The following is a 14,296-nucleotide window of genomic DNA, read 5'->3' on the forward strand; positions in this document are numbered from 1 at the left end:
GTGTATTTAACAAAGCAGAGAATTGCTCATTATGGTTGTGAGAGTAATCTAGTTTGAAATTGAGCTCGTTTTTTGAAGACGTTTTTAGTTGTTGGACGTTATAATAGTGCAGCGTACGTAGCCAATGGCCCTCTTGGATCACCTTGCAATCGTTAGCCGATAATAGCATCAAAACAGAGGCTCCTGGTACTCTGGGTATCTACAAGCCCACAACTCAATTTCTATCTGATTGGATTGACTTAATGGTGTCATTATCAATGCGCTTTACGCCTTTCAATATGTACAGTGTGTTAAACAAATTACCGTAAATTGCTCGAAAAAGGAAGTCCATCGCAAAGCTACTATGTTATACTTAAAATATGCCATTTGCTCAGTGGAAGCGGGCATTTTTTTATTATGACCATACAGAGGCGCAGGTGGATTAGCAAGCGTGCGTAGCATTTCATGAATATCGATACATATTGTGCCTTTTAGCGTACGCAACATCTCGAGAACAACATGCTCATTACTATTCGCTCTCTGGCTAGGACTATTAGCTATGACCTTTCGGATTAGTATAACTTCGTTTTCCACGTCCTTTGAAGCTGACGCCGCCAAATTATCGACTGCTCTTCTTCCTACCAGCGCCATCTTTTCGAAGCCTTTTTCTTCTAGGACATACGTGCCCCACATACAGTTACACCTAGTTCTATATATATAAAGGTAGATGAGCGTTACAGACAGGGCGTTTTATCTACGTTCGCTTGACGCAAACGCCGCCACCATCACTATCGACGCTGGTACTAGCGGTCGTTGCAATGGCCCTCGGTGTCAATCCAATAGCGGCTATGCGCCCGTCTGTCCGTTATCCATAGCCTGTCTCCCAGCGGGATTAGGCCACAAGTGGTCGTTGCGGCGACAAAACGATGAAGCCATTGCTGGTCACTGAAGGTACTAGTAGCCTGGCTATAGGCAAGTAACAAGCCTAGGCCTTGTTGTTGGACATGGAACAAGATAATCCACATATGGAAACCAACATGCTTAACAGTAAACAGCAGGTGGCATTATCACAACTTCCACACCGCGGGTACGCGCATTGTGAAGCCGGTTTAACAGGCATAAAATATAGAGAGAAACAGATGGACGTACCCTTTTCTCCGAAATATGGCTTTAAATAGAAGGCTCTATAATACAAGGCTTTGTTGAAAAGCTATAGTAATACTTCTTCTTCTTGCAGGCGTGCATAGTTACACAGAGAAAACGTCGCCGCGAAAGAAGAATTCAATTTTTTCTTTTTAACTGAGCAAATAAAATAGAAGCTTTGCGATCAAGGTTTATACCTATCTGATACATTAGACAAAAGAGCACATAGGCTAGTGCCGTGGCCTTTGGGATATATGGCATGGTAGGCTTGTATGATTACGGTAGCGTTTTCAGACAATCTTCAACTGGTAAATAAATTCCTTCAATTAAAATTTCCCGGTAGGCGTCACAAGGTTAGGTAAACTTTTTGTAGGGAATATAGATAGCAGCCAATGACCTAACAAAGCAGCATTCTTGATGGCTTATATTAAATGGTTAGTGCTTGGGGTAAAATTTGCGCAACAGATATTTGTAGACATATGCAAATGTCAAAACTTCATAAGCACTGCGTGAAATTAGTCAAAAGAGATTAGGCGCAATTTTACTTAAGTTTCGATAAAAATAAATATCCAGATCGTGTTCCAAGGGCTCCAGACGGTCGTTCGTCGAACGGTATTGGGAGCGTCAGTCACTCAAATGTCGCTTCTAAAGCCGGGTTGGGGAGTAGTCTGGGAGACATGAATAATTCTAATCGATCCTCCATTGCTGGACAACGAATTAGTGACGAGCTGACCCATATTAAACAGAAGCCGATACAAAAACATTTGGAATGCTCTGCACACTTCTGCATGAAGATCTTCTCTGACCTAAACGAAGCTTCCAGCTCTCATAACTTTTGACCATAAAAAAAGATAGCAAAAGGCGACAGAAATAACAGTGACAGGATTGAATTTTTTGTTGGCGGATCCACAAAGCTAGTATATCTGTTGACTAATTGTCATAAACAGGGCTTATTCGAAATTAGAAAGGGCATGGGGCGACAACTTTCTATTTACAACTTTAGTGTGAACTGGTAAAATACTTAGACGCTTTACATCAAAGTACCTCAAGTTATCCCAACTAAACTTTTTAATGTGTGTCGAGTTTGCAGTTGATCTGTCGACACTGCCAGAAGCAGTGGCAACAAATGTCACGACGTTGTCAAGATGTACGTAATTGCGACATCCTGAATGTTACTAGTGGTGCCCTTAAAAAGTAACTGCCGTTTTGTTTAAAGCCTCCATATCTATATTTACTTCTCAATTCAATCCGACCTAGGAACTGAGGTTTTTCTTTCATTGAAGATCCATTATACCCTCGCAAGAGCTGTTGTCGGCATCGATTCCTATGCTATTTTGTTTAAAGGTTCTTCCTTGTCAGTCGTTTCTTTAACTCGGATCGTAATCATCTTCTTTTTCCGTGGACAAGAGAGTATTGCTGTATCGATGCAAAGGTAGGTGGCAGAATACCTACGATAAGCATGCTGTCAGCTGAACGACGAGGGCCTCCGGATTTTTTGTGTTTGTACACACACACACTTAACTTCAAGTAAACGGCACACTCAATAAACTTCCGATCGTAAATCTATAGCCATTAGAGCCCTGACAAGGAAACCGTGTGGGGCAGCTTCTTCGCCTGTAGCGTCGGTAAAATATGATGATACAATGCGAAACTTTGCACCCACAGTGTTACACGGCGTTAAATGTTCGCTAGTATAGCACAATTCACGTCTTTCGCTATATTTTTAACAACCACTATGGTATCGCAGGACATAGTTGCAAAGTTGATACGACTGTATGGTAGCTAAGGAGATGCGTACTGAAAGCGCGACATGGCCATAAAAGAAGGCAGTTCCAACATGTTTCTTCTGCTTTTTTGAAATCATTTCGCTTAGCTGAGTTTTTCGTACTTTTTTCAGCTGCTAGCAGCAACAGCTGAAACGGTACTACAAGTACCGTTTGCCGTATCTGCTATATTTCGAAGGCCATAAGGATCAATTCGAAATAGAGAACTACCTAGCCGCCATGGAACCTATCGCTGAGCCCAATTTCCTAAGTTATCGCAGCGACGCGCGACAATATAACTCTGAGAAAATATGTTATCTGTCTTCATCAGACAAATATTTACTTAGTGCGCAAACAGCCTAGCCAGCTGTCGCTACGTTCAGCGTCGCCGTTAGCCATTTAGTTGTGTACGTCATCACGTTCGTGACTCGCTATAGCATTGTCGCTCGCTGAGCTGTGCAACAGGCCTGTTCAACGTGGCGAACCCTACTTGAGGGGCGTCGAAAACGCCACGTGACGGTGTGCATATTTTCCTGAAACGCGTCTGTCCAGTAATTCTTTCGACAGGGCCGAACGGTATGGGCCGCTACTGCTGCGGCAGCAACAGCAGGTCGTTGAGCTATTGAAGCAATGAATAACAACAGCCAGCGGATGAGAACGCGTTCGATTTCAACTCACTGAATTCATACTGGGGCATCGCCTTACTACACTGCCTTCGGTTCGCCTGCGAGCTCAAAAGTGCCTAACTCGAGGCACGGAGGATTCTGAAAGCTACGCGTCTCATCGTTGCAGCGCGCCAACGAAGATGGGGGCTGGAGTGGGGGAGGACAAGAGGTCGAACGACGCATGATGCTGCTCGATAGTGAGAATAAAAGTCTGAGTTCATGATGCGCCGTACGACAATCATAGCATGCCACTGTACATATACACATATAGAAGCACTATTCGACCCGTTCGCGCCCAGTTTGCGATGTGTTTTTTTTCAAGAATACTCTCATTCAAGAACTTGAAGCAATATGTTCGTTTTTTAATAAGCCAAAATGGCTTAGAACGAAGAAATCGTTTCTCAAGTCTCTGCACAGCTAAGCTCAAGCAGCAGCAGTAACATAAAAGCTTCACATAAGATGAAATATATTGATTACTAACGTTAAATGGTAATAACACTTGGCCGCTGATTGTTATATGCACTCATATTCTTCATGGAACTATGAGGAGCCAGGATCCAGGTTTAAATAAGCTGTAGTTTTATGCGAAAATAATCTATTCTAAAACCTAGGCTCGTAATCAAACACTTTTAAGACTATCGAACATACTATCATTAAAGATACTTTACGGCTGCGTATTGGAGTTTAAAATGCAGGGCAGATGTTTTTGTTATTATTATAGGCCTATTGTTTTTTGCGGTAGTTCTAGACAGCCGCTAACGTGAGCATCGAATGATCATACAGCATAATCTGCATGTCTGAAAGTCAAGCTGAATACTTGATAGGGGTGGCAATAAAAAGTGACAGCTATTCTAGAGCGGTTTGTCCTACGCGCGATTCCAGCCGGTGTTGAGCGTTCCATAAGCAGAAAATAATCTACTTATCACAGTCGACCATAGCTGTCTTGCAATGCCCCCGTGTAACTTTAATTAGTTTTATACTTTAGTGGACTTTAAAGTTACGACTTTAAAGTAAAGAACAAGTAAAGTGGACTTTATTATTAGCATTATCGGTATTGTTACTATTATTATTTTTCTATAATGAATTGCCACAGCAACTATTGCTGCTAGAGTATGTTTGTTTTAAACGATTCCGAAGCGACGACATCTTCAGGTTGGCGATTATGCTACTAGACTCTATCCTTGACAACTTCCTTATCTAATTAATATGAATTCCAATAAAAACTTACGCTAACGCTCATTCAGCCTTTTTTAGTTGTTATTATGAATCGTCCATGAATGCATTTCGACATAATTACGAATGCTGTCAAATGCACCACATAGTCAGAAACGCGTTTATTCGAACTACTGCGGAGACCAGTCACAAGACCTTATGGCAAGTCGAATAGGACGAGACAGCTGTAATATAAGGACGACACGCATGAGTGACGAAACGAGAGTCTAATCTAGCATACCTTGAGTCTCGAAAATGTTATCTCAAACGTGAAATAATTGCTAGACATGACGAATATTTGGTCTTTTCGCCTACAGCGCAAATAGACCGTTGGAGCAGTCGCAGGCTGGCAGTAACTCGAACGGCACTTAGGTCCGAGTGAGTAGGGAAACTTCCACTTTCAATTTCCAGAAAATTCATATTTTAAAGCTCGACGACACCTCATATAGTGGCAACACCAAATGACTGACTATAAGCTTGTTTGAATACATGTATACATAAGACATTTCACATACCCTACGCAAAGTTCCCCTATTTCTCTTCATAATGGGTGGTTTTATTTTCTCATTTCGATCGAGGATGGTCTATTGGTAGACATACATTTCTTCCTAAGACTATATGTGTCATTAACCGATATCACTGGGTGTCAGATATGTCCGCGCCACAGGCTAAGCAATAGGACGCATCTGTTGTCCGACGATTTGATTCCGACAAATTAGGTCCGCGTTCCTGAGATCGACAGTCGCGCTCAGTCGTATAGAGATTAAACTTTCGCGGATGTTTTTGTCAAGATAAACATTTTTAGGTACTAGTCATCCTCAGGAACGGGTCAAGGGCGAAGGGCAAAAGAAAGCCGGTTTTGTCCAAGTTTCCACAACGAAGTTAACAGCAAGTATTTCTGTAGTGCCCTCATATCTTATGCAATATATCGAGAGAGCTTGCACCGAACGCGTTTTTCCATCCATTTGTAGTTCAATCGATGTGCTCGATAGGTCAAGTACGTTTCGAATGTGTTTTCTGGTTTGTACAGTCGAATCTCGGGCGTTCAGCTGAGAGGTTAGGACAACGACGGTAGCGGCCAAGCTGTCGCTATTGTTGGTATGAACGAACTTGTCCGCCCCTTCTATGCTGTCGCATCCAACCAGCGAAATAAGTGGTTTGACAATTCTGGCACAAAGCCACCTATGATACGATGCTAGAGTCACTGCTACGACACCCCTCAATACAGGACGTATTATCAACGCCGGCAGTGGATAGCGGTACGGTAGTTCTCATTTTGAGTGGCCTACATTTCAACGAATCAACTCGTATTTAGAAAATTTGAATTATTGCCATATCTTATGTCGGACTTTGCGCTCTGGGACGTTCGCATCAATATATTTTATAAGAGGCCATTATTAGCCGGATGCCGTGCTAGGGTTAACTCTAATGCGTTTTTATGTATAGGTACTTCGTCGAGAAACACGTCACGTATTATTCAGTCACTTCAGCGTTTAGCCGCTTGATTTGTTTGTTTGGTGGCTAATTCGATCCGGATCAGGGCTGTCTAACGTCACCAAGCAACAAGCAGTATACTCTTGAAACGAACAGAGTTTTTGTAAAAAGTGTCGAGTCTACAGAAAACTGTCGAAATAAAATGCGTCAGTCGGCGACAGACTTACATGGAAAGCTCTGCTCAACGAACGGCCAAATAAACGATCACCAAGCGAGTACGATCGCAGTCGCGGCGGTGATTAGACGACAAGGTCTGTACGTTGTACGTGCATATGTACGTTGCGATAACGGGTTAAAATAGCCGCTCCGTCTCATCGTGCATTGAACGACAGCAAACTTAAGTCACCCACAAATGCCCATAGATAATAAATTACCGTGCAAGCTAATTGTTATTTGCAACTATTATTGGCCTCGTATAACCTATTTGCTCATATTTATAAGTTACTATCGACAAAATCGACGTTTTGCTTCACTTGGCGGAATAATCTATTATACTGTTCCGACTGTCTTTCTAGAAAAGTGTATGTCCTATATATATTCTAGCATATATCCATGGACGCACTCGATTCGATATATTCCGATTGCCTACACAGGATTTAAATATGATTTACAACATTTACTAAATCGCTGCGATCTAGTTAGCAATATTGCTACTACTTGAGCAGCAACGACACGTGGCTGTATAAAATCTGGTCGGTGTTGTAGGTAAGACCGAAGTAGCCCTATGCTGTTTTGTGTCTACCCGATGGTTTATCAAGTATTTATTGTATCTATTAAGTATGCGTATCATAACCTATTAGTTGTAGATATATCAATTCTAGCAGTGCATAATGCCAAGTGATAGAAGAATACAAGGTTAGCTCTTAGTCCTGCTGTTAATACCCAGTGAAACGCGTTGGGTTAGAGGGCATTGTTAGATGGCTAGGTCAACCGTAAAGGTAGCAGCACGGCTGGGACGAGGTAAACGAGCATCCGGAGATGGGTAGATGTCGAGGAGGGGAGGAAGACAGTTCTCAATAAAGTGGCTATTTGTATTTTGCGTGTATGTAGATTGCCTAGCGAACGAAGGTTTGACATCTTCGTGCGGCCATTGGCAATTGGCTAATCTGCAAGGAGGAAAAGAGTTATCTGGCGCTAACGCTTGGCGCTATTTAACAACGCATCGATACTGTGCATCCGGCTAGAACAACAGTACAATACGGTACTATGTACAGATACTATAACGTTTTGAGAAGGGTCTCATGCAACGTCTTAAACTTAAAGTTAACTTGATGTATAGTGTCACCTTTCGTATACTTACGTGCACCTGCTTGTTTATGTTTATTCAAGCCCTAAAGAGGCACACACATTGCAGCAATAGATGTAGGACCAATATAATTTTAAAAGATAATTATTCATAGTACAGATATGCTGCAGTGAACAGTCCTCATTTTACTAACTAAAACTATGCATCCAGCTGCTCATATACGAACAGCTCGACGCAAAGTTTGTAATCATGTTGAAACTTAACAAACCGATAAAGAGCATTCAGATCATCAAGCCAGACAAAAAAACATTCAAATCTCATTAGAAGATGTGCGCCCCACACGTATTGTTTTTTTGTAGAAAAAATCATCAAAAATCAGCAGCATCGTCCTATAAGATAACTGAAGCCAAACAAAGAGTCGTCGAGATATCTGCTACAGTGGAAATATCCTGCCCGGACCGTTGTTTGCAAAGATCGCAAGCAAAAATTCCTGCTTTTGTGGCATTCAGAACGAAATGGGTTGCTTCCAGTCTCGGGTCAGTGTAGCCATAATGACTCGACAGGCAGGCGCTTCGTCGGCATCTAACTGGGCTGTATTACTAAATCTCCGTTAGTAATACGTCAGCTAAGATGCCACTTACTGTGACCACGCCGAAATCTACCATAAGTATTACGTCACCTTACTCAGGTTAAACTGAATTAGAAGCTCGGCTGGCAGCGTAAAATTGTCGGAAGATGACATTACTCAACTTAACAAAAGCCCCTTCCTTCTTTTAGGTCTTTTCAGGATCAGACCGGCCACGCCCGGTTCATTCACTTCACGTTTAGCCTTAATCTACAAAGTGAGACATGGGCTACACATTCTGAATATGTATATGAAATATTTGTGTTATAAATAATAAAAATAAGTAGAGTAAGAAAAAAAGTAGAGTAAGAATAATTTGAGCCCAAAAAAAAAACATGCGATACAAATCAATAGGAAAATAACATCAGGAATAATAAAATATATTGGTATATTCTTCCCGAGATAAACATTTAAATGAGTATACTTATAAACATAAACGTTTCGAGTTGCCTGACCGGAACTGCATTAGTATTAGCGCAGCTGAAACCTCTTATTTTTCGTATACATAGAACTGTCATGCTGAAGTTGGAATTACGATTTTTACTCATTCAATATAGTCATAAGAAATGCTACCCACTAAGATAAGAACGATGTAGATTTTAACTGCTGTTGTATTCTGTATAATCCACAAAGGTCAAAAAAATGGAACGAAGGCAAATCCATGCTCATCGAAATAAGGTGCCATTAATGGTTATGAGTTTTTACTAAATAACAAATATGGTCAGTGCAAAGTTTGATAGCTATAACGAATATAATAACATCGAGTGGTTCGAAGATTAATCAGTCGACCATGAGGGCATCTTCGGGCCGGCTGCTTCGACCCGCTAATAATTCTAATGTAATGTAATAAAAGGCCCAGTTCCTTCGACTAAAAATAACTACTACCAGATGAATTGGCATATTCCTAACGTTGCTCGCATCGCTCACCGCCATAAGAGAGACCTACAATTGTGTAAACATTATCAGATTATTTAGCTTACAGGATGGAACTTCTTGATATCCCTAGCCATTGACGTTTGATAAAGGCCTGTTTTGGGTTTGAATAGCTATATAATGGAGGATTCTAGTAACGTTTTAAAGTTCAAGACCTTCTTACCTACTACCGCGACGACACGTCATATGGGTACTGATCGACTACGCTGTGTTCGCCGTCAGCCTCCGCTAACGAGCAGCAGGGCCACGAAAGTGCAAATTGTCGATCTCCGAGTGTTCCACTCCTGGATGCGAGTCGATATTAGTTTAACTTTACAATTTTTATTGGTTTAGCCCGCCTTCGGAGCCCGAGGGGGACCAGCTGCTCGCCCCTATAAGAAGGAGGATAATCTAATAAGGTGAATGTTTTCGTTAGGTCATCAAACCTTTATCAACTAATAGACATGTGAGCTTGTATCGTGTTGATGGCGACCGGTGTCATCTAGGGTCACCGTAACACATTGTCGCACAAGGGCTCAGGGTCTCATCCGACACATATGTATAAGCAAAACATTATAATATATAATTGTTTGATTCTTTTAATATAAAAATACATAACTGATGATCAGCAGCCAATAGTACAATCTGTCATTTGACGTTCGATGGTGATATACAAGCTATCTATCAAATATATTCATTAATGGTTAACTGTCAAAAACGTTCTTCAAATCCATAGTAGATTACTACTACATATATCTATAGGGGTACGACTATGCCGATGAATATACATCGCCAGGTGGAGGAAACCAATAGGTCTCACCTCTGGATAGGCAAATATGAATTAGATAAGTAATCTAAGTGAGCAGACAAGTGAAACCTAGACGGGCTGTATTTTAGCGGACCAAAGTCGATTTTCATCATGTCATCATCATGTTGTTACAACAACAAAAATGAAGATGTAAACCCGTAGCAACAACAATATCAGCGCCCGAGAGGAGCTCTTCTTTTCTGGTCACTTGAAAACGACGCAATGTCCATTTTGATGCTTTTCGCTCAAAGCTAACGTCCCAGATTACCAGTCAGCATCGTTTTTAGTAAAGCGCTTCTTTGATTTGAGTTTCTGTAAAAAACGTATTAGGACGATATCTCCATCGAAGAGAATAACTTTTTTTATTCATACAGATTACACGGTATTTTTTACACAGAGATTTTAAAAAACAAAGCAGAAACACCAAGGTTAAGAAACAAAGTATATATAAAATTCGGCCATCTCAAATGTGATAATTATACGCCGAAGTTCAGATACAGGGCACTATGTACTCTGTAAAGTAGACTGTGATACTAACAATGATTCTCGAGCGTTACCAGACCAAAAATTGTTATTTAGATTTGGATACCCGTGCTCGCAATGCCTCTTTTGTCCAGCTGCTGTTATTCCAAAGTATAGTCAACTGTTTTCTGTTTGATCTTTAGCCAGATTCATAGATCAAGTTACAGTTACTTCAGACCGATTATAGTTACCATCCACTCTCGATGTTACTCGAACTTACGTCGCATTGGTCCCTTACATTGCTGGTCGCATTTATTTATCGCCTATATTATTATTTTTTTTTTTAATAAATACGTAGTCTCTACGAAATCTACGTTCGTATACGTATGTGCATTTTGGGCACAGATACTACTTGTCCGTTGTTCATAACAGTGTAATGTCTGCCGAATCGTCACTGCTTTTGCACTCATAGATTCAAGCAAATCAATTTAAATGATAGATGATTAAAACGTCCTGGATATGATATTAGCGCTCAAAAATACACACAGTGAAGTTTTTATTACTGTGTTTATCATGCGTAATGCGTAATGCGGAAGTAGGGTGAGCGAGACGCCATACTGACAAACACGATGTCTCCTCCTAGCTAAAACTCAGTGCACTTCTCTATTTCATTAAAGTCTTAATTTAAGCTGTCGCTGTACATTTACTTTGGTGAGTGTGAATATTATTCGGTTTTTTTATTTCCAACGTGGTCGAAATCGTTTCCTATCAAGTATAACTCGTATCGTTCCCAAGTATAACTACAGTATCGAAAGACAGCGGCCTTTTGAAGGCGAAAAACGTCCTGAATATGGTATATGACGTACGTTAAGCGTTCGTCTCACTAACTGACAGCGTTCCTATTGACTGTATCGGTAGTAACCACACATTTTTTGAAACCTATAAATGCCACTTCTATTCGAATACACTATTGTCTCTATACATTGATCAAGTGAACGAAAACACTAACAACGTGAGTACACAAGAAAAAGTTGGGCAAGTTGTAAAAAACCCTACACATGTAGTCCCCACATTGGAGAAAATATAACCAAAGGGAGTATGTATGAAGACTCTCGTGCGAAAAAACAATAACATTATAATTTAACTAAAATGCATTAATGACTCGTTTTTTATATGAGCGAACACACAGCCATATTGGTATGAGATATGGGGAGGGCCTCGCAATGCAAAGAAAAAAAAATGTATTAAATTATTAAATTTTGACTGTTTACTGGTGCGATGTTCTTATGAATATTAAAACGGCAACGCGCGGCCCTTATCAGATGATCTAATATAAGAAAAAAATCACAGTATTCATGAGTATGTTGTTCAGCCACAAAAACAGGTGTGTGTGTATATATATATGTCGGGGTCTTGCCCTTGGGCTTATATGCTAATTGGACCCACGATTCTACACGACAACTATATATTTACCACTTGTAGGCCATATATTATTCGACTTCTGTTGATTGCTCCTTTTACTATTACTGCTATGCCGCCGTTGTTTTTGTTTTTGATGAACCTGGGATGGCTGTATTGTTGTTGCTGAAGGCAGACTCCATTCTACAAAGATGGAGGCAGCAGAGACGGCGCTTTGTGCGTGTTACAGAGATCAAAGAGGCCTTCTCGTATTTCGTTTACACAGCTTGCTCCGTGTACGATCAGGACCACGAAAATTTGCATCATACGTTGCAGGCAGACAACGGCACAGGGCCTTCAGGGGGGCTGGTTAACGCTAGTTAACCTGACGGATTACGTAGAGAAGAAGGAAATTTGTTTTAAATGTTTCGGCTTTTGCCGGAACGTCCGCTGTCTGACTGGACCGTGCTCGAATACCCTTGACGGAGCATTCTGGACGCCTGTTATATTACGAAAACACGTAAAACACATGGTACGACGCATATATAAATGGAACCCCCTTTTTCATATACCTGTTGAAATATATTTTATAGTATAACTAATGTTATATGCTGCCCGCTGAGCCAAACCGCATGAACCCAACATTATCATGTCCCTGTGACATATTCGATGCTAGAACAATTGATGAGTTTTCCTTGAAAACCAGCCTTACATCTGGCTCAAAGTAGGTACACTGTTCGGTTTCACTGGTTCATGGTGCCCGAGACCGTAGATCAGCTCTCATCGTTCGCCCTAACGTCATAAGCGTCGTGATATGATCATATTATCTATGGAAGTATCCAACAGACGAGTAACCTAAAGCGATGACTACTCAATCTATCCCGGGAACGATGTTCGAATGGTGTCGTCCTTCATCAGTAATGAACAATAAATGTTTGTGGTACGCTGATGAGACGGTACCGACGGTACTATTTCCTAGATTGCACCAATGGTGAATAACTTCGTAAATGTCAAGGTGCCCTTGAAACGGTAGTGCAGAGGTAAGACACTGTGAGAGACAGCCATTGTGATTATGTTTAACTAAACCCGAATCTTGCCCAAGCGAGAGAAGCAGTCATCTATATATGTCGAACGATATTTGACGTTGGAATAACATTGGCTCTATTGACAAGTATGTTATTTCATCTAAAACAGACTTCGATAATACACTGTGTTTTATGTAGTGGCGACGACCCTTTCACAAGATTAGCCTGACAAAATTAAACCGTCGTTAGTTATCTTATTCCTCGAACTGCTAAAGATTCTAGAGGTTCGGTAACATAGCATTGGAACTGGTAGCACTTCATAACCACAGATAAGGACGAGCCGATTTGACAGAAGGGTCTTGGGCATCTGTGTGTATTCTATCATGCATAATAACAGATCACTTTTAACAGTACCCGTTGTCAAATTCGACAAACAAAGAACAAACAATTTGGTCAAGTAAGTATACGTATTAAAATGCTGAAGTCGTTGGCCGCCCTTCGACAGGGCAAATAAAGGGTAGACCGATTAAGTATGAAGAATACGAATTTTATTTCGAGGAAACACACATCGCAGATCTGAGCAAATACCTTACTCACTGTAGAAGCGAAACGAATTTCTGCGAAATGGTTCACTGAAACTTCGTAAAGCTATAATCTATTTTAAATTATACTTATGAAATGTAATAAAGTTAAATGCGTGCCTATACGCTTATCGGTTCAACCTAGTCTGACTTAAATCTCTGGATCAGATATGTAAAAACATACATTTTCGATTAATGCATGTAAAAACTGAATAAACTAAGCTACGCGTTAAGCTCCTAGGCCGAGTTCTCGTCGTAGTTGTCTCCAGACACCATGTAGGTGAACTACAAGATTCCACGGCAGCTGTTGGTTTCCTTTTGCAGACCTAAACAAATCTCCTATCCTATATATATATGCACCCAGTATTGCGTAGTCTCTCCCACAGTAGGAGTATATTCTATCAATAATTACCTCACACACAGAACATTACTTTCGAGGAGACATATCAACACACAAAAAGCCATCGGATAAATAAGTACTACTACAAAAATAACAATCTTAAGCGATAAAAACACGGCAGGGATATTTCTCGTTCGTCCTTGCCATTGTGTACAGTTTAACCGTATTTTTCGTCATGCTTAAAATCTATAGTAAAAACACACTAACACATTAAAGAAGATAAACTACCGGCTGTTGAATAGAAATAGTACTGCTTGAAAACTTCGTCGTAATCGAAATCGTCAACTTTCTCCAGTGCCGTCGCCCTGTCGTTTCACAGGTTCCACTAAGTCACGGCGACGTATCAGTAACAGAACGCTTTCGTGGGTCTATCTGGTAGATCGCAAGGGGTCCCCCATTTTTCCCTTAGTATTAAAGATAATAACGCGCGATTCATTTAATGTTACAACTTTACCTTCGTAAGCGTGTGTTGTTTGTTGAACACTCCTAGACATATGTTAAAATGAAACAATTGTTCTGTGTAGATCGGGTAGAGCTTGTTTTTCGTTTGTTGCAGAGTGGCGCCTAACAAAGAGAAGAACAA

At 40.7% G+C, this 14,296-nt stretch overlaps 2 protein-coding genes and 1 long non-coding RNA gene across 9 annotated transcripts in view; 2 read left to right on the plus strand and 1 right to left on the minus strand.

The window, feature by feature from the left end:
• Positions 1-14,296, minus strand: part of LOC111245917 (uncharacterized) — a 140,967-nt gene that overhangs the window by 103,866 nt on the left and 22,805 nt on the right. For 6 of the 7 annotated variants that reach the window (XM_086978881.1, XM_086978884.1, XM_086978880.1 and 3 more), the window contains one exon: positions 14,168-14,277. In XM_086978881.1, coding sequence (XP_086835007.1) covers positions 14,168-14,277 — 110 coding nt within the window. Of the gene's footprint in view, positions 1-9,223; positions 9,432-14,167; positions 14,278-14,296 lie in introns of all 7 variants that reach the window. The other variant, XR_015320116.1, reaches the window with a different exon arrangement.
• Positions 1-14,296, plus strand: part of LOC111245915 (terminal nucleotidyltransferase 5C-like) — a 151,631-nt gene that overhangs the window by 18,290 nt on the left and 119,045 nt on the right. The window lies entirely within an intron of this gene.
• LOC147757972 (uncharacterized) lies at positions 5,885-6,658 on the plus strand. Its single transcript, XR_015320119.1, has 2 exons — positions 5,885-6,021; positions 6,209-6,658. It is a non-coding gene; the product is annotated as an uncharacterized LOC147757972 (long non-coding RNA).

This window comes from Varroa destructor, unplaced genomic scaffold, assembly GCF_002443255.2.
Source record: "Varroa destructor unplaced genomic scaffold, Vdes_3.0 BEIS01000002.1, whole genome shotgun sequence".
NCBI lineage: Eukaryota > Metazoa > Arthropoda > Arachnida > Mesostigmata > Varroidae > Varroa > Varroa destructor.